The sequence below is a fragment of the Sapajus apella genome, unplaced genomic scaffold (assembly GCF_009761245.1).
Source record: "Sapajus apella isolate SASKATOON/1434 unplaced genomic scaffold, GSC_monkey_1.0 scaffold123, whole genome shotgun sequence".
NCBI lineage: Eukaryota > Metazoa > Chordata > Mammalia > Primates > Cebidae > Sapajus > Sapajus apella.
Window position 1 is genome coordinate 2,223,479 of NW_022437063.1, and position 19,070 is coordinate 2,242,548.

Here is a 19,070-nt window from a genome sequence, read left to right on the forward strand (position 1 = left end):
CCTGGAGCTGGGGAGAGGGCAGGTGCAGGTACAGGTGGGGTCCTAGAGCTGCGGAGAGGGCAGGTGCAGGTACAGGGGAGGTCCTGGAGCTGGGGAGAGGGCAAGTACAGGCAGGGATCCAGGCCCCTGCCCCAGCTCCAAGCAGAGCAGCTTGTCTAACGGATTCATACCTGGGAGAGAGGCTAAGAAGACATTAGAAACTACTGCCATTGGCCAAGGGGAGTGAAAGTTAGTGTTTACACACAGAAGAGTAAACACAAAGGCTAAACTTGAGAGAAACAACTTTGGTCATGGTGTAGAGGACAGAGGCAGGGGTTTTTCCTTGATCGTATCATGGGATTGAATATGTTATTAGTCCATGCTGTTCCGCAAAGATGTTAGCCCTAGGCTCTGCTTCCTAAGTAAGTTTGACAAGCGCTGACCAAATCCTCCAGGGATTCCCTCTTAGTCACTCTTACTGGTTACTTGTGTGACGGGGAGCTCACAGTCTCCAAAGCAAGTCCACTCCAGGCCTGAACAATGTGGATCTTCAGGGTGGCGCACCTCATTTTTGGATCCGTCAGTTCCCGCTCTTCCATCCATCCACCCACCTGCTGGGGGAGATCTTTATAATCTATGGCCTGATAGCCAATGAGGGGTGAGGTGTAGAAAAATATAACTTCATTTAGCTATATGTGAAAAAACATGATTAAAAGTCCACCAAAGTCTTCAAAATAATCATAACCAACTGCCAATTTTTGTCTGCTACTTATGTCATTTTGTCCTCTGCTAGAACCTCAGAACCAAAGGTTTAGGAATTATTCATGCCAGGAAAAAAAAGTTTCATTGAGAAAGGTCTATAGAGTGTGTCTTTTTTCCTGCAAATCGAGAAAAGAGTACTGTGGAAGTTTAGCAATGGCATATGCTGCAGTCAGTTTGGGGCTGCTATACCAAAAGATTAGACTGAGTAATTTACAATCAACAGGAGTCTACTGCTCACAGTTCTGGAGGCTGGGACGCCCATGAGAAGGGCACCAGCAGACGCAGTGTCCGGTGAGGGCTGCTCTCTACTTCATAACTGGGAGAGTGACTTGCTGCTGTGCCCTCATGAAGGCAGACAGACACCTTCAGCCCCTTCTATAAGGGCACTAATCTTGTCTATGAGGGTGCAACCTTTGGAACCTAATCACCTCCCAAGGCCCCACCTCCTAATACCAACGCCTTGGGGCTGAGGTTTTAAGGAATGCACTTTGGGGAGGACACGGTGTTCAGACCGTGGCTACATACCTCTCCGTGGCCCAGGGCCGGCTGACAGATCACAGGACTGTGGTCTGAAGGGCCACAGACAAAGAAGCCTGGCTGGGAGACCTCAGGGAACTCTCAACACAAATGTCCCTTAAACCCCGGACTCAAGGAACAAGTTGGAAGTGGCAGTGGTGTGCGAGTGGTGAGAAGGGCTCTAGGAAGCTGCCTCCAATCTCGGTGTGGCCTCCTCCTAAGAAAATGCTTGGTTTGATGTGTGGGTGCCCTGGAAAAGGCCCACCAGCCCTCAAACCTCACTTTTTAAACCCATGAAACATGAATCCAATGAGTTAACGTGACAATGCCCAGTACCCCAAGATGCTATTACACAAATGTTAGTTGTTGTAAATGAATGAGAAACAAAAGATCGGTCCCTTGCTGACTAATCATAGAGAGAAAAAAGAAAACAAGTCACTAAAATAATATAAAGTCTATACAAGCCACCACAACTGGGCTACATTTGCGGGCCAAACAGCAATAAGGAAGCTGTGTGAGCACCCAGGAGAATGCACATTCCTATTCAGGTCGATGGTGCTTCTAAAGCATCCTTTCCTCCCTGCTGGATGAGAACAAATCAGGGTGAAACTCTCAGCTGGCAGGTTTTCAAAACTACATATACAACCTAATGTTAAACTCTCTGCCTCTGAAGAGCCACAAACTATAGTAGATGAGGTAGCCCAGCTTTTCTGAGATGGTCCTGATTTCAGATATTCAAACCACCTGCCAGGTGAGTTTCAGAAGATCCCGCCATCACACTGCTCAGGACGGAGCATGGGTTCTCAGTTTGTCCATCTAGGCTCCTGGCTGTGAGAGGGGGGCAGGGAGCAGACCCAAAGGCACCTGATGCTGGGTCAGCCCAGGGCACCCCCACAACTGGAATCCAAGGTAGGCAGGACTAGCTTCAGCTGGCAGAGGTACTGGGTTGAAGAGTCCTCCCAAAATTCATATCCTTCCAGAACCTTGGACCATGACCTTATTTGGAAAGAGGGTGATTACAGATGTGATTAGTTAGCTGAGGTCATTGTGGCTTAGGGTGAACCCTGAATCCCATGACTGGCGAACTTTTAACAAGAGGAGAAAAGTCTCCCAGACAGGCCCCGAGGTAAGACGGCCAGGTGCCGGCGGAGGCAGAGACTGCAGGGTTGCATCTTCAAGCCAAGCACTGCCAGGAGCCATCAGGGGCTGCAGAAGTAAGAGGGGTCCTCCCCTCGAGCCTCTGGAGGGAGCACGGCCCTGCCGACACCTTCACTTCAGACCTCTGGCCCGCGGAACCATGAGAGAATGGATTCTGTTGTTTCACGCTGCCCAGTTCATGGGGATCAGTAATGGCCGAATCCCAGCTCTGAGCATACCAGTCCAGACGCTCACACAGCAGAGAAGAAAGCTAAGGCTCATAGAGAAAAGTAACCGGCCACAACCCCCAGGCTCACACGCAGCTGAGCCCAGCTGGACTGGGCAGCCTGGGCCCACTTTCCTCCCCTGGCGCCCACTTCATCTCAGCAACACTTCCCCACCCCCACTTACACACAGGCTGCTGATTACCATGAAAGATGTGCCAATGTCCCCACTTCCGCAGTATCCAAATTAGTGTCATTATGGGAAAGAAGTCCAGATAAAAATACCCAAATGTGGGTAGTGCCAGGGCAAGAATCAGCAGACCTGCAGGGCAGCTGGCAGCGGCAGCATCTGAACTCGAAGCAGCCCAGGCGGAGAGGCCACACACCCCTCCAGCCTAGTGAGTATCCCGAGTATCCCGGCTCTCAGCTGTGTTTGCCTTTTTCATCAACTAAACAAAGCAGAAGAGGTGCAAACACTGCCTTGGGGAAGTGGGTAGGTGCATTCCTCCCTCCAGTCACCAAGGTGGGGGGTGGGTTGGGGGGTGAATTACTGTACAGCAAGTCCAGCTGCACCAGGATGTAATGAAATGTGTTGCTAAGATACAAGTGCCACAGAAGTTCATTAAAGGACACTTTCAGCCAAGCTGCCAGACTCTTCTCCCTTCAAAGCCGCTTCTTTGGTACCGTCCCTTGTGCTTATAATTAGATCCACGATATGAGAGGCTGCGTTCCCCATTCAAGTCCACTCAGCAGAACACATTAATAAAATAACTCCAATGATGCAGTGGCTGGGGCTGGAGTGAGTCAGGGGCTGGGGGCCGATTCTATTTACAGAAATACATTTGTGTTCCACTTACTTATCTAAATGAGAGATAAACACCCTTGAAGAGCCCCGAGGCACTCTAGTAAGATCCGCTCCACCCTTTCCGGGAGTTTGGGTCTCACTATGGGACCGCAGGATCGCTAAACCTCGGAGGCTTGGATCATTGTAGAACCAACGTCCTGAATCTCAGGACTCACCATCACAGACTCTTCCCATCTTAGGATGCTAAGATTCTAGAATCTCATTGCGGCAAGTCTGACTCAGTCATTGCATTCAGCACTCGGTATGTCGGCACCTCAATGTTGAGTGCAGACAGAGAAGAGGGACGGAGGAAATTACTAGATGACCCACCTCCAACACGTGACGGAGTTATCCAGGGGAAAGACACACTCTGTCCCTGAGGTCAGGGTGACTGCCCACCTCCGCCGGGCCCCGGACGATGCAGAGGAAGGAGCCAGTGTGGAGGGCACAGCAGAGGGGATGTGGCAAGGGGCTCAAAGATGGTCACTGAGTGGACAGTCACCTCAACCTGCAGGAGCGTCCCTTCTGGCCAGGGATGTGTGGAAAGGCTGTAATTCACTGCCCACATCCAAACATCAGACTTCATTACGGGCTTCTCTTGAAAAATCTAAGGAGCAGGTGGCACAGGGTCCATGTGACGTGACAACGGGGGGGGGGGCACAGGGCCATGCTGCCCCCAGCTGAGGGGCTCCGCCTCTCCAGCGCCCAGCCCTCGGAAGGACCACTCGCTGGCCCACAGCTTTGGAGTCTGCCATCCCTGCTGAGGTCGGGAGCCTCAGGTTGTAATTACACAGCCAGAGTCCCTGGTGAGTCTCGAGATTTCTGCATAACAGAATCTCAGCATCAGGGAGCACCAGCCAGGCTTCCCCATCCAACTACTGGTTGGGGCTGCTTCTCCTTTACTGACTGAGAGGTGGTTTGGCAGATGAAGGCCTTAACCAGTTCTAGCCCCAAACAGCTCTCACTATCAGGGAATTCCTCCAGACTGGGGGCTGAAATCACCTAACTTCCAACCTGCGGTCAACGTTCTGCCCCATGAAAGGGCTGCTCCCTCTCAAACACTCAGGCCAGGTGGTGCTTTAAAGGTTGGGGTCAGTCACACCGAGAGAAAGGGTCCCTACACCATTTGACTCTCTGATCCCCTCTAGACCTTCCTCTAAAGCTTCCGTCTGTCCTACACATGCACAAATGCATACACGCAATCATGCACACACATGCAGACACCCACATACACACATGGATACATGCACACGCACACACACACATACACACATGGATACATGCAGGCACACAAGCAAACACACATTCATACACACATGCACACACATGCAAATGACACGCGCACACATGCATGTGCACACACATGCTCACACACATGCTCACACATGCACGTGCATATGTATACACGTGCATGTGGGCACACACACATGCACATGTATACACATGCATGTGCGCGCACGCGCGCACACACACACACACACACACACACCTTCCCCGCTGTACTTTTCATCAGAGCACTTGCCAGCTTCCAACCCACTCCACGTCATGCATTATGCATGTCTCCCACCTGAGTCTGTGAGCACCACAAGGGCCTATTCTGCCCACTACTCATGAGCCTGGTGCGTGGCCCGCCCTGCTGAGCATCCTGGTCTGCTCACAGGCTGGAGAATATGCAAAAGGGTTTCAAACAGAGAGAGCTCCACGACCCTCATCCCCTCCAGTCCCTTAGGCTGAAGGTCCTGCGCCACTGAGTCCCAGCTCCTGCTTGGTGACAGCAGCCACAGGTGGTTCCTGGCAACTTCCCTGTGACACGCCCACTTCCGCTGCTTCCCCAAACCCATGACTGGAATGACCTCGAGGGCTCTGGCCTCAATCCACAATGGCTCCAGTAACTGTTCTCTCACCTCTCCTTCCAAGCTCTTGGGGAGACTTTGGCAGCAGGGAGGTGGACATGGGCAATGTGGGCAAACAGAGCTTTACATTCAGTGGGGCTGTCAACTGGAGTTTAACAAATAATTCCGGCATTTATCTGTGGTGCATTTATTACCACTGAGACGCATTAATCACAGACGGAGTTGGTATTGCTGATTGTGGGAAATGCTACCTGTCACTTTGTGAGCTGAGCTGCATCTCACATTCAATTCTGGATCACAGTCTCTAATATGTATATATTTTTAATCACATTTTCAAGTTCATTTACATATGCAGATTGGCTTTCCATCTGAACAACATCAAAGAGAAACACTTCTCCCTCTCTTTCTCTCCCTTCCCCTCCTCTCCTGCCTCATTCCAGCCCTTTTCTTTTTCCTGGGGTAAAAAGCCTCTCCCCAAATTGACTACAGCTTCACCCAGGGGCAGCCTGCGGATGTCACCCCAGGGAGATGCCAAAAGACCCCTCTTGCTGCCGCTTGGCTTCACATAACTGCTGACTCCACTTCCAAATCACCATCTCTCAGCTCCTTTCCTATTTTGGGGAGATAACTCAAGCCCCCAGCTGGCCCCTACCCTCAAGTGTAGACTCTGAAAACAGAAATGTGTGCACTTGGGCTAGGTGATGGTTGCAGGTTCTCCTGATTCTCCAGGAAACAGGAGAAACTCACCTACACCTGGAGATCTGCAGCCAGTCTGATTTACTAAGTTTCATCACGTGGACCATTCTGGAACACACTGTGCCCTGCCAAAGCTGCCTGTTTCTTGTGCAGTTCAGAAGTCAACTACTTGGGGAGTCTAGCAACTGTCCTCAAAACACCCAGGTGTTCCGAGGATCCTTTCTTGACAGTCCTGTTGTCCACACACAAGGTCATCCCATGCAGGACCTAGCAACTCTCATGCACAGGCTGCCCTCTGGGGTCAGCGGCTTCAGAAAGAAAACTCTGGTGAAGTTAATCTAATTGTGGAAACAAACACTGAACAGGCTTCTCGCATGGGCGAAGCATGGTGATCAGAAGACCTGAAGACCTGGAGTCACAGAGATTCCATCTGGTTCTTGGTGCAATCCCCAACCCCCACCGGGTCCTCAGTTTCCCGCAGGTAAGAAGAGGGGTTGGTCAAGGTGCTCCCCTTGGTTTTCACATCCTATACTTTTAGCTTCAGCCATAAGCCATCAGGCCAAGGTGGTGGGGGGCGGGATGTCCCCTTAATTTCCACAGACTCCCAAGTCGGGCCAAATCCCAGCTCTGGGCACACCTGTCCAGAGACCAAAAGCAGCTCAGAGGTTTCTGTATCAACAAAAAGCCAAAGATGCCTCCTGCTCTTCTACAGCAATAATGTCTTTGGGGTCCTGCGGGCTTTCTGTTTCCTGTATTATTATTAATAAACTAGCACTGACAACAGCTCTCTCTAATCAGCTGCTGGCTGCACCTCCAGAATCACTACCGGTGCATACAATGCTCGCCCCCATTCCTCCCCAGACATCACTGCCAGAGGGGCTGTGCCACCCCGACTAAGATCCAGCCAGGACCACCCCTCCCATCCCTCTTCAGGATGAGGGTTCGACTCAACCCCGGGCAAAAAAATCAAAATCCCTCATGGATACATTCCTTTCTGCCCGTTTTTTTTTTTTTTTTTTTTTTTTTTGAGACAGAGTCTCACACTATTACCCAGGCTGCAGAGCAGTGGTGTGATCCTGGCTCACTGCAACCTCCGCCTCCCAGATTCACTTGATTCTCTTGCCTCAGCCTCCCAAGTAGCTGGGACTACAGGCGCCCACAACCATACCAGCTAATTTTTTGTATTTTTAGTAGAGACGCGGTTTCACTATGTTGGCCAGACTGGTCTCAAACCCCTGACCTCGTGATCCACCCACCTCAGCCCCCCAAAATGTTGGGATTACAGGCGTGAGCCACTGCGCCCGGCCCTGTTTCTGCCATATTTTAAGAAGACCAGCACAAGTGCCAAGCCAAAGTAAAAAACCATATAGTATGGCGTGTCGGAGCCTCGAAGGGATGCCGCTCTTGGCAGTCAGGGACTGTAACCAGAGCAAAGCTGTGTCAGCAATTTCTCCCCACACTGGGGCTGCTACTACCGAACAGGAAGTCCCCACCAAAAACAACACAGAACAATCTTCAGGAAGCACATTTATTCCTTCAGAGAATAAAGACCACTTCAAAATGAGGCATCTTCACCTTCAAGTATAAAATAGCAGCATCAGTAACAATAATAAAAAGGAGAGCGGCATGCAGGGCAGCGAGAGGGATGGGGAGGAAACCCCCAGCTCCGGAGGGCTCTCGGCTTCCACGCTGCAGACTCCTCTCCGCAACCCCCAGTCCCCAGCCGACCACACACTTCCACGTGCTAAGCTGACAGCCACGATCCCAGGAGATGCAGAGACCAGACCCAGACCCCAGGAAACTTCCATGACTTCTACTTCAGAGCGGAAGTCCCACTCGAGGTCACAGGAAGGTTACTGACTTACTGGGGATCATCTCCAACATTGTAACTCGACTTATTTTTTTCTGACCGTGTGCCCTGGAGTAACAGTCCACACCTCACTTTTCATGCTGGTGCTGTTAAATGCTGTCATTTCTCCCCCTACATGTGCCAGTGTTGGGGTTAAGATCACGAAGCTGGGCACCCAATGGTACAGAACTGGACGACAGCTTCTCTACTCACCTGCTGTGTGACCTCAGCAAGACACACTCAACCTCTCTGGGCTGAGCCAGTCCACAGAGAGAAACAGAAGGTACCTGCTCAGAGCCAGCGCCCCACAGGAATGACAGGATGCATCAGAACTCATGGTCAGTCCCACTGGGTGAGAGCTTCCTGTGGGCCCAGAGCTTCATGTACCACTCACTAATCCTGTGGCCTCTTGAAGACTGTTTCTTGAGTGCTCACGGAGCACCAGGCACTCTGCTACCTGGCTGGCCATGCACTGTTACTAACCTTTGATAACTAAGGAACCAGAGCCTCCAAAGCGGCAAAGCCGGCCCCTGGCGGAAGAGCCGGCAAAGAATGGAGCCAGGCTTGGAACTCCAGTCTATCCAGTTTTATAGCCTGCACTATAAAGCGCTTTGTCACGTGCCTCTTGGAGACAGAGTTAAAAGCCTTCTAAACAGCACTTGAGAGGGACATCCAGGGCCAGGGCCTCCAAGGCTGGCCACTGAACACGCTTAAAGCTCCTTAACCCCCTAGAGGTGAGCAGAGCATCCCAGAGACACTGCCCTACATCAAGAGGGGCTGCTGAAGGAGGAGCGTGGTGCCCTCAGGACCAGCGGTGTGTCCAAACAGGGCGGGCAGCAGCCTCATGTGTTCACTGCTTCACTGCTCACACAAGTGATAAAAGACACAGCCCATGATTTGGTTTCTGAAGAGACAAAGGCATTGGAGGAAAAACTTGCTAAATCACAAGGCTAATCAGCATAGCCAGCAGCTCTAATGAGGCATCCTGGGATTACTAAAGTTATTATCAGAGTCATCTCATTGAAAAAATTCGAAGTTAATTGAAATCAAACGTACGGTTCCGACAGCAGGTGTTTAAGATTCTAATATCAAAGCGACCTCTTTGGAGTGGCTGATGCAGGCGACATAGTCACCATAGTGGTCATCAACCTTTACGAGGGCAACAAGCAATGTGACACCCTCGCATGGAAAGATGGTAATGGGGACAAGCAACAAGACAAAGGTGCCCAGGTCAGAGCCCCGGGTGGGCAGGGGGGCGGTTCCTGTGGTTCAAATTGACCTCATCTCGTAGTAACAGACCCACATTCAACACCTTCATGCCGCAGTCTAGATGCACTTTCGTACCTGCTGATTTCATCTCAATCACCAGGTGAGTGGGTCTTATTCCCATCTCCACTTCAGAGGCAGGAAACAGAGCTCGCTCAGACAGGCAGGATGGCTTGCCCAAGGCTGCTCAGCAGAGATGCAGGAAGCTGGGCTGTGAACCCTAGTGTGCTGACTTTGGGGCCCTTGCTCTTCTGGCTACATCACCTTGGACCCTATGCCATGGGAGACCAACTGGAGATGAGCAGGGGCTAACACGGAGGCACCCCGGGCCAAGGGGCAGGGTTGGTGATTCCATTCGTGGCGGTTCCAAGCTGCTCGGCCTTGGAAAGCTGCAGTCCTCCGACCTGTCCTAAAGATTCACCAGCCCAGTCCGACCCAAGTACCAGGGTTACCCTGACGATCAAATAAAAAGACGCCTATCAAGGAGGACGGAGGAAGCACGTTGAAGAGAGTACTGCAGATGGCAGCGAGTGCGATCTGCCACTACTTTCTGTACTGGTGCAAATGTCACCTCCCTGGAGCTGTCCCCATACCCCCCAGCACATCATATTGTCCCATCCGCTGCCTGGGTGAGCCCGGCAGCCAGACATCTCACACAAGTCCCTCACTGGGCCTCAACAGATAGGTGACTGTGGACACACCTGCCTCCCGAACAGCACGTGAAAATGGCTGTGAGCAGAGACCAGGTGAAGCCCTCCACAAGTATAAAGCCTCAGAAAGCGAGATGTCACTGTCACTGTTACTGACGTCCCCGGCCACTTCCATATCCCCAGTAATTTCTGGCGGGAACTCCTTTAGTATTTGTGGAATTAACCTGAGTTGCTCCCAAGAGACGTCCACAACACCACGCAAGTGTGAAAAGCGGGTCTGGGAGCAGTAATGTCGGGTGCATGGACTTGCGTGAGAAGGTGTCTGCCCAACATCATAGACGCATCTGCAGACACCTCTGCGGAGCACACCTCGAGGTCACCCAAGGATACAGTGGGGCAGGAAGAAGCCAGACCTGCGTGCTATGACAGTCAAACTTGTACTGCCATTTTCCCGAGGACCACGTTGTTTTTCTAACAAAAACCTTTAAAAAGTAGAGTTATTCTGATAGAATGCTCATCACCACCTTCCTTAGTAAAATTTACTTCCACAGAATGGTAATCCATTTTCCTGACTTCAAAAACACTAGGGACTCCCCTAGGACAGTTAATGAATCATTGCCAATCTTCACACCATCACTGCCCTGGGAATAAGCAGAGGGCAGCCCAGCAGGTACCCCTCAGGGAGCTTACAGTCTAGTAGAGGAGCTGATCTAGGATGATCTACACAAGCACTTCAAAAACAAATCCTTCCTCTCATTTTAGTAACAGACAAAATAGTAACTATCTTGTACACATTCTATGGGCTTTACATGTATCCTGTTGTACTGACATATATCAAAATATAAATATTTGTCATTCTATACATTACATATGGCCAAGAAAATTAAATCAATAGAAATAAAAATGTAACTACTGAACATGTAACTATAAGTTGCATGGATGTACATACACACACACAAACTTTTCTTCTTCAACTGAGCAGCGTTACCCACTCAGTTGCCTTCTGGGGCTTCCAGAGGTGTCCCCCACTAATTCTTTGGCTCTAAGAACCTCTGGTGAAAGCTGGGGGATGGTCACCTGGAACCCTCACCCTCACAGCCTGGTTTATGTATGGGTCACCTAGGGTTCTGGGCTCAGCAGCTTCCCAGCCTTGCGCTCCCCACACGATGGGGCCTGTCAAGAGGCTCCCCACGCAGCTGACAAACACCTAAGTAACTCCTGAGCGCTTGGGGAGCCCAGGCCTCCTTCACATTCCTCCCTTCTGACCTGCCCTGAGCACCCCTGCATACGCTTCCCGCCTCATGCCCTAGTAGCCCTTGGGCACGGCAAGAGCCCAAAGTATCAACTCCAGGCCAGCCATCCCAGCATGTGACACCTTCCTTACTCTGGCCCCAGCTGGCCTTCTCTGCCCTCTTTCCCCTCCTAGTTCATGGTCCCAGAGGCAGGAAACCACCCCAAGTGTCCACAGCTGCCACGCTGGGGCAAGGTGGAGCTCCTGGGGCAGAGGGAAAGCAGGTGGGCAGGGCCATCCCTGTGGCTCTGCAGGCCCCGGGGTTTCACCCCAAGAGCAAGGGGAAGCCATTGGAAGGTTGTGAGCCAGGGAGCACCATGACTTCATTCATATTCTAAGACACTGACTCTGGGGAAGAATGTACTAGAAGGGGCCAGAGTAGACGCACAGCATGCCACTCATGACAGGCAAAAGGCGGAAACAAGCCAAACATCCACTTGTGGATGAATGGTTGGACAGAATGAGTTCTCTCTACACGGCGGGACGTCCTGACATAAAAGCAAGTGAAGCTGAGATGTGCTACAACTTGCATGAAGCCTGAATTATTAAGCACAACAGGCCAGTCACAAAGCATAGAAATATATGTATTTCATATAAATGGAATCATACTATATACACAGCATCATCACACTCTATGGTCATTTTATACACACACACATACATACGTGTATATACACATACATAGTATGATTCCATTCATACGAAAGCCCAGAACAGGCAACTCTAGAGGCAGAGTCCATTAGCAGCTGCTTAAAGCTGGGGAAGGAGGGAAGGGAGAGGGCAAGGGACAGGCAGGGGGTTTCTTCTTCTTTTTTTTCTTTGAGATGAGAGTCTTGCTCTGTCGCCCAGGCTGGAGTGCAATGGTACAATCCTGGCTCACTGCAACCTCCGCCTCCCAGGTTCAAGTAATTCTCCTGTTTCAGCCTCCCAAGTAGCTGAGATTACAGACACCCACCATTACACCCAGCTAATTTTTGTATTTTTAGTAGAGAAGGGGTTTCACCATGCTAGTCAGGCTGGTGTCGAACTTCTGACCTCAGGTCATCGCCCACCTCAGCCTCCCAAAGTGCAGAGATTACAGGCATGAGCCACCGAGCTCAGCCAGGGTTTCTTTTACAAGTGATAAAATGTTCTAAAATAGATGGTAGTGAAAGCTGTACAGATCTGTGGATATACTAAAACCACTGAATGGAACACTTTAGATGGCTGAATAGTGTATGTAAATTATATCTCAATAAAGTTGTTTTGTTGTTGTTTTTAAGTGGATGCAGTGAAGGGGCTATCACAATCTTCCAGGTAAGAGATGGTGGTGGGTGGGCCCAGAGTGATGAAGGGATGCAGGGGTCCAGGAAACTCCAGCTGTGTTGGCTGGGGTAGGGGGTGAAGGGTGGGGGATGAAGGCCACAAAGGTGGCAGCCAAGCTAACCAGGCTGGGCCCAGGTGTCCCATTCCCACCATCTTCCCCAAGCAGCATTAAGTGCAGAGCTTCTGTAGTTGCACTGACCTTTTCTGTAATGTATAATGATACTGTTTCAATAATGAGAGCTGGCGCTTTAAGTCTGTGAGATTAAAATGTACCTTTCTGGAGGAGAGTAGGCTTGGGAGAAGAGCTTGGAAAACAGAAAGTCCTTGTACCCAAGGACTCCAAACAATGGGGGATGGGGTTGTGGATTACCACCCTCCCCCCCACAGCTTCACTGGTGGCTGCTTCCAAGTGGACTCCCCCAATGGTGGACACAGCTGGTGAGTCACGGTGAAGACAGGACTCACAAGGGGACTCAGCGAGGGGACTCAGCGCCAGGTGCACACACAACACCTATCAAGACAACATACTTTTACCACTGCACTTGGGGACAGCCCCTCAGAACCCTGAGTTCATCAATTCCATGGACTCTTGGGGCAGTGCACAAGGTCCCAAGCTCACCTCCAGGGTCTTTCTCTTGGGACCACAGCAACATGGACTGAGGTTCAAACAGAAGGCTCTTCCCAACCTGACTGTAAAGCTGAACTTGCATGAAGTTAAGGTCTGGAGATGCCAGCTCACACACGGCATCTAAATGCTGTGCTGGGAACTCCGAAGAGGGGACCTCCACCTACCCAGTATTTGTGCTGGGTCTGTTATTTACACAGAAGTGCTTGTTGCTTGACAATTTAGATAAAAATGTTACTGCCTCTCTGCATGTGTTGCAAACTCATGGTGTAAGCCACTAGAGCAGCTAATGGAGTCTTCACACATCATATCTTGTTAAAGAAGAGGGCCCTTCTCTACTGGAATCACAGCCTAGCAGCGAGGCGCAGCCACACATGGGAAGGCCGCTGAGCTTGCCTGGGCGGGACCACGGCTCAGCTCCGACCAACTACCCTCTGCCTCCATTTTTTTTTTTAGTGGAGCATATGAACTTCATTTTCAAATAGCAAGGTCCTATGTAAACCTCTCTTCCTGCTTATTCCCTAGTCCCCCAGTGGTAGGACAAAAACTGGACAGTTACACAGAAAATGTTTATCTACTCTGACCAACAAGCTATCTACCACTATGAGTCCTATAAACACCTTTACACTCTTGTCCATGTTTCCCAAAGTAACTGAGAAAAACGCAGTGCTAAGGGCATTCATGCGAAATGGATGGTTGCGCCCTGAGACGCGATTCAGCCGCTGGAGTACTAACAGACCCGGATAATGGGGTCGTCTGTTCATTTTACTATCTAGTTCATCATCCACATGTGCACTTTTAATTGAAACTTAACCTTTATATTTGATATTCCAGCACAGATAGCATCTTTAAAGGTGGAGATGGTAGGAGCTTTTCCCTAAGCAACTCCAAAAGAATTCTACGTTTGACTTCCTGCTGAGTTAAAAACAATCTGTGACACACCTGCCTTTTCATCCCCACTCCCCCATTTTGGCTCCTTCTGGGCAGGTTCTGGGGCAACCAAGCAGAGCCTCTTCAAAACCCTAGTTCAGCCCAGAGTCACCTCCAAGGTGCTTTTCATCAACCTTTCCCCAGCTCAGCTGCCAATCATCACCAAACTCTCCCAAGGAGAGGGAGAAGAGAGTAAATGTTCAGTCTACCCAACTCATTTCACGGGTGACCTCTGAAAGATTTCAACGCAGAGCCTGGGAAAGACAAGGCGGCTTTATTAGCATGCTGAACCACGGCCGCAGCCCCCTCCCCTCCCTCTTTTATGAGCCCTTGTTATATAAAATGCCACAAAGGGAAATGGGAAAACAACACCCTGGCAGTTCCGAACACAAGTTCCAATGGCCAGGCCAAACCCTGGCTGCTTACGAGATGTTATTTTTAGTCATTTAACAGGGGAACATTTCTAAAAGGCCGGAGAACAAAAGTTTTTCTTGTTTTCTTTCTTTTTAAACACACACTCACACACACAAAAAGATGGAGGTCCGTTCATTCGCAAGCAAGCCTCCTTCCCGGAGTTCAAATTTAAAGGCAAAGGCAGCCTGGAGTCGTAGAGCTCCTTCCCGAAGCTGCTTCAACCTTCAAACAGGATTTTCAAATGTTTCTTTCGGCTTATCTGAATTCCGGCATGACAGATAATAAATAGCGACTCATTTACTATCGTCATAAAAATTTAAACAGCCTTGAAATAGTTGCTACAATACAGAAGAAATGATCAAACCCAAGCTCGGAAGAGTCACTCCAAATAGTAAAACTACTGCCACGCACAAACATAAAGAGACATTGTTCCAATAAAAGCTCCTTGGGTTACTGGATTCCCCCCCCCCCCCCCCCCCCCCCCCCCCGCCCATTACTCTCTTTTTAATCTTCTACACGCAGCGTAAGAGTCAACAACTTCCCGTTTTACCCAGTGAAATAAGGGCTTAGTAGCCCTCAGCTATCTCACTGGACCAGATCTGGTGGCGGATTTTTTTTTTTTTTTGAAAGAAAGTATCTGATTTGATTCTACATAGTGATTAAACAGCTTTGTGCTCTGCGGAAAAGGGTCTTCCGACCCCTCCCCCTCCAAAAATGGCATCAAAGCAATCAAAATGGTAATGCCGGGCCTGGGTCCCCTCCCCCCGCCAACTCCCCGACTTCGCCGGGGCCGCGCGCCGGGGGCCCCCCTCCGGCGGGAATGGAAGCTTCCATTCCCCGACGGGGGCGCGCGGCCCGGGGCGGGGGGGCCGCGGCACTGACAGAAAGGGGTTAGTGCATTCGTCCCAGGTCTCCTGTCCAGCCCGGCGGCCGCGACCAGGCGTGGGCCTGCGCCACTGCCATCTTCCTTTCAGCAAGCCCGGGTTCCCCACCCCCCAACCCCGCTCGCGCACGCCCCCTCCCATCACTTTTTAACTTTAAAGACTCGAAAAGAACGCCCGATCTCCGAATTCTCCCTCGACAGGGTCGCTGGCAGCCACTTCAACCTCGTTCACATCTCTCCCCTACACCAGAAAATCCCTCGGGGGAAGGGGGCGTCCGATCAGGAGGCCCGGGCTGGGGTGGGGGGGTGGGGGCGCGGGGGTTGGCCCGGGCAGGGGCGCGCGGGGACGGGCCCGGCGCTGTCCAAGTTTGGCTCTGGCGGCGGCTGCCTGCATTCCGAAGGAAGCGCGATCGAGGGCGGGGGGAGCGGCGCGGGAGGGGGCGGGGCGCGCGGAGGGAGGGAAGGAGAGCTGGAGGGAGGGGGCAGTGGAGGGAGGGAGGGGCGCCACCGCCCCCGTCCCCGCCAGCGCGGAGGCCCCAGCGCGCCATTGGCTGCGCCGCTCAAAGTTCTCGGCTCGGGGCAGCGCGGGGAAGGGGCGGGCGCGCGAGTGAGGGGAGGGGGCGCGGCGGGGGAGGGACGGGGGAGGGGCGGGAGCCAAGGGGCGGGGGCGCGCGGCCGGCCGGGCTCCGGCGGCGGCATCTGTTCGTGGTGCTGAAACCCGGAGCGCTGAGCTCAGCGCAACTAAGTCACAATGGACAACTTTTCTCCCCCGAGGGGACCGGGAGAGGGGTGGGCGGCCGCGCCCCCATCGCGGGGAGCTTCTCGGGTGTCCCCAGCTACACCTCACACCCGGAGCCCAAAGTTGGGGCAGAACTGGGGGGACCGAGGGGCGCCTTTCTTTTGTTCCCCGGGAGCTGGCGTCAGGTTCCAAGAATGAAAAGTGAACCTGGGGAAGTGGAGGGGGGGCCTCGAGGAACGATTTCAAAACGAGGTTTGCCACGGAGCCCAGAAATCGCTTCCAAGGAGTTTGGTGTCCAGGCCCCCACGCCGCCCCCCTCCGCCCCAACGGCCACCTCAGCGCGAAGAGGGGGACTCCGAGCCGGGAGAAATCGCCACGTTCCAAAAACAAATTCTCCACCTCAAAATGGACGCCGGGCCGCGCGCCGCCTTTTAAGTGAGCTACTCTCTTCGGCCCCCGCCGGGCCCGGCTCTCCCCGCCGCCTCCGAGAACCCGGCTCTTTCTTTCCAGGAAAGGGGAGGGGTGGGGAACTTTGAGAATTGGAGACGGACCCCTCTGGGAATCTGAGCGCGCGGTGCCCAGGCTGGCACTTTTTAGGGCGCCGCCAAAGTGCCCAGCCACCCTCCGGCCCCATCCCGGGTGGGGCGCGATCCCCTCGCTTACTTGTTTGTCGCTGAGCGCGGCGATCCGCGGCTGCCTTTCGTGGAGCTGCTTCTTGAGGTCGCCGTTCTGTGGAAACAGGGAGGAGCGGGCTCAGGCCGGCCGCTCGGGGTCAGGTGCGCCCCAGCCCGACGGGCCGCGGCAGCCCCCAACCCGGAGCCCCGAGGGCAGGGTGGGCCGCAGCGCGCCCCAAGTTTCCCGGGCCGCGTCCCGCACGCGCGGCGGCCGGGCAGTGCCGCGCGGGGCCGCTTACCTGTGGCTGCCGCCTCATCGGGGCAGCTCGCGGGGCGGGGCGGGGGCCGAGGCCACCCGGCGGCGCCCCCGAGCCGTGCAAGTTTGCAGGCCGGGGTGCGTGTGTGAGTGAGTGAGAGTGTGAGTGTGTGCCGGGGGAGGGGGGAGGAACAAAGAGCCAAGTAAACACGGCGAGTCCGTGTCGAGCAAAGCTCATAAATATTCAAGTCGCGTCCTAATCTCCCCAACACACACACGCGCACGCGGAGCCCCGCTCGGGCTCCGGCCGCCACGCCGCCGTTCGCCAGCAGCGATCGCCAAAACTACTTCTACCCACCGGGCAGGTGCGCCTGGGGTGCGGGGGCCGGAGGGGAGGCCACAAGGGGGCCGCTTCGCACTCCCCTCCCCGGGAACGGCTCACGAAGGGGGCCCCCCTCCAGGCACCCCCAGTCATGCGGACCCTACATCACTTAAGAGGAGAAGCCAGGCTCGGGTCCCATGCGCCCTCGATTCCCCCAAACTGTGCAGGACTGCGCCGGAGGCGCGCGGCGGGGAGCCCCGAGGGGGTTCGGCGCGTGTGCTCACTCGCTCGCCCCCCGCCCCGGGGCAGGCTCCAGCCTGGAAGACCCCGAGAACGAGAAGAGAGGGCGCTGGAATCGGATCCCCCGACCCCCAGCCGCCACGCGCTCCCCCCGCCCCGGGACACCTACCTGGTGACGCGCGAGTTCCACGGCGAGCGCCTCGGGCCGGCTCTGCAGCTCCATCCCGGCAACTTGGACAGCACTTTGCGCTCACTTTGGCCCGGGCTCCCGGGAAGTTGCGCGGCACCGCGGGGGCCAAAGCGGGCGCGGGCGGACCCGGCCTCGGGGGCGGGGTGGGGGGGACACGAGCCCCCTCCCCCACGGCCGAAAGGGAAGGGGGCTGGCGAGGGGGGAAGAAAGGCTTCCGGGCCCCGCGGTGCCGAGCCCGCGGCCGCCCCAACTCTCCTCAGGCTGCCCGGCAAGTTGCGCGGGGTCCCCGGGCTGCCGGCGCGGCCCGGCGCATGGCCCCCCGGCGCCGGGAGCCCCGCGCTGCCCCGCGCGCGCCTGCCCCGCCGCCGCCGCCGCCTCCCGCGCGAGCCGCCCGCCGGCAGGGACTATATTTCCTCCGGCGCGCGCGCCTGGATCTCGCTGGGCCGCGGCAAAGTTGTGCCTCGGCTCGATGCTAATTCGGCAGTGCCCGGATGGAGCGGGCCGGGGCGGCGGGGGGCGGGGCCGGGACCCTCCGCCCGCCCCGCCCCGCCCCGCCCCGCCCGCGCCTGCGCACTGCGGCACCGCCGCGGCCCGGCGCCTGGAGCGGAGAACAAAAGTGGCGGCGCCCAGGAGTGCCCGCTCGCTGGCCGGGGGACAGCTCGGGCCGGGCGCTCGGAGAGAGGGGCGACCGCGGCGTCCTCCTCTGCGCCCCCAGGCCCGGCCCGGGGAACGCGGCGCCGTGCAATGCCGGGTCCGGGACACTTTCCGCCGGGAGGGTGCGAGCCCGTGTTTCCAGGTCTCCTCTCCCGGGCTCTGGGCTCCCTCCTTCCCCCCCTCCGCCCTCCCTCCGCTGGTTTATTTAAATTCTTCCGTCCCCTTCTGTCTACACCAGCGTCGCGACTGGGGAGATTTAAATTAGTCGCGTCGCCACATTCCCCCGCCGCCTGAAGGCCTCCGTGTTGTTTAAACAGCAAGAAATTTGATCTCTTGGTTCTTCCTTTAATGATTTTTTTTTTTTTACACTCACAATTAAACTCTCCACAGATGTCACTGGACTTCCTAAGACTTGTTAAAAATTGTAAACGGGCCCGGTCAATGCGACCTAAAGCATTTATAACTATAGCTGAGGAGTTCACGTTTCAGAACCCTCAGCCCCACAACCAGGAAGTCAGTGTCCCGGAGTCACGGTCACCACCGCGGGGCTGCCATCTTCATTCAGGTCCTGTTGGCAGCAGACTGGCACGTTTGAAACACCCTGGGGAGAAAGGGTGCCATCATATGTCAAAGTAAAAGTTTAAACTGTTAAGTCGTTATAACTTCAGATTCCTCTCCGGTGGCACAAAAGATACCCAAGCAACTATCACCCACAAATGTCCCTTTCAATTTAACGCCAACAGGTCACACATATCTTTTGTTGGCAGAAGTTATTGGCATTCACCCTTTTCTTTCTTTCCTCTTCAAGTGAGGCCCCCAGTGTTGTTCTGC

At 54.1% G+C, this 19,070-nt stretch overlaps 1 protein-coding gene across 3 annotated transcripts in view; it reads right to left on the reverse strand.

Annotated features, from left to right (window-relative positions):
- Positions 1-17,740, reverse strand: part of PHF21B (PHD finger protein 21B) — a 114,289-nt gene extending 96,549 nt beyond the window's left edge. For 2 of the 3 annotated variants that reach the window (XM_032261427.1, XM_032261428.1), the window contains exons 1-2: positions 17,565-17,740; positions 16,627-16,692 (exon numbers count right to left, since the gene is read on the reverse strand). In XM_032261427.1, the coding sequence (XP_032117318.1) occupies positions 16,627-16,692; positions 17,565-17,618 (120 nt within the window). In that variant the 5' untranslated portion in view covers positions 17,619-17,740. The remainder of the gene's footprint in view (positions 1-16,626; positions 16,693-17,564) is intronic. The other variant, XM_032261426.1, reaches the window with a different exon arrangement.
- Between the last annotated feature and the right edge of the window lie 1,330 nt (positions 17,741-19,070).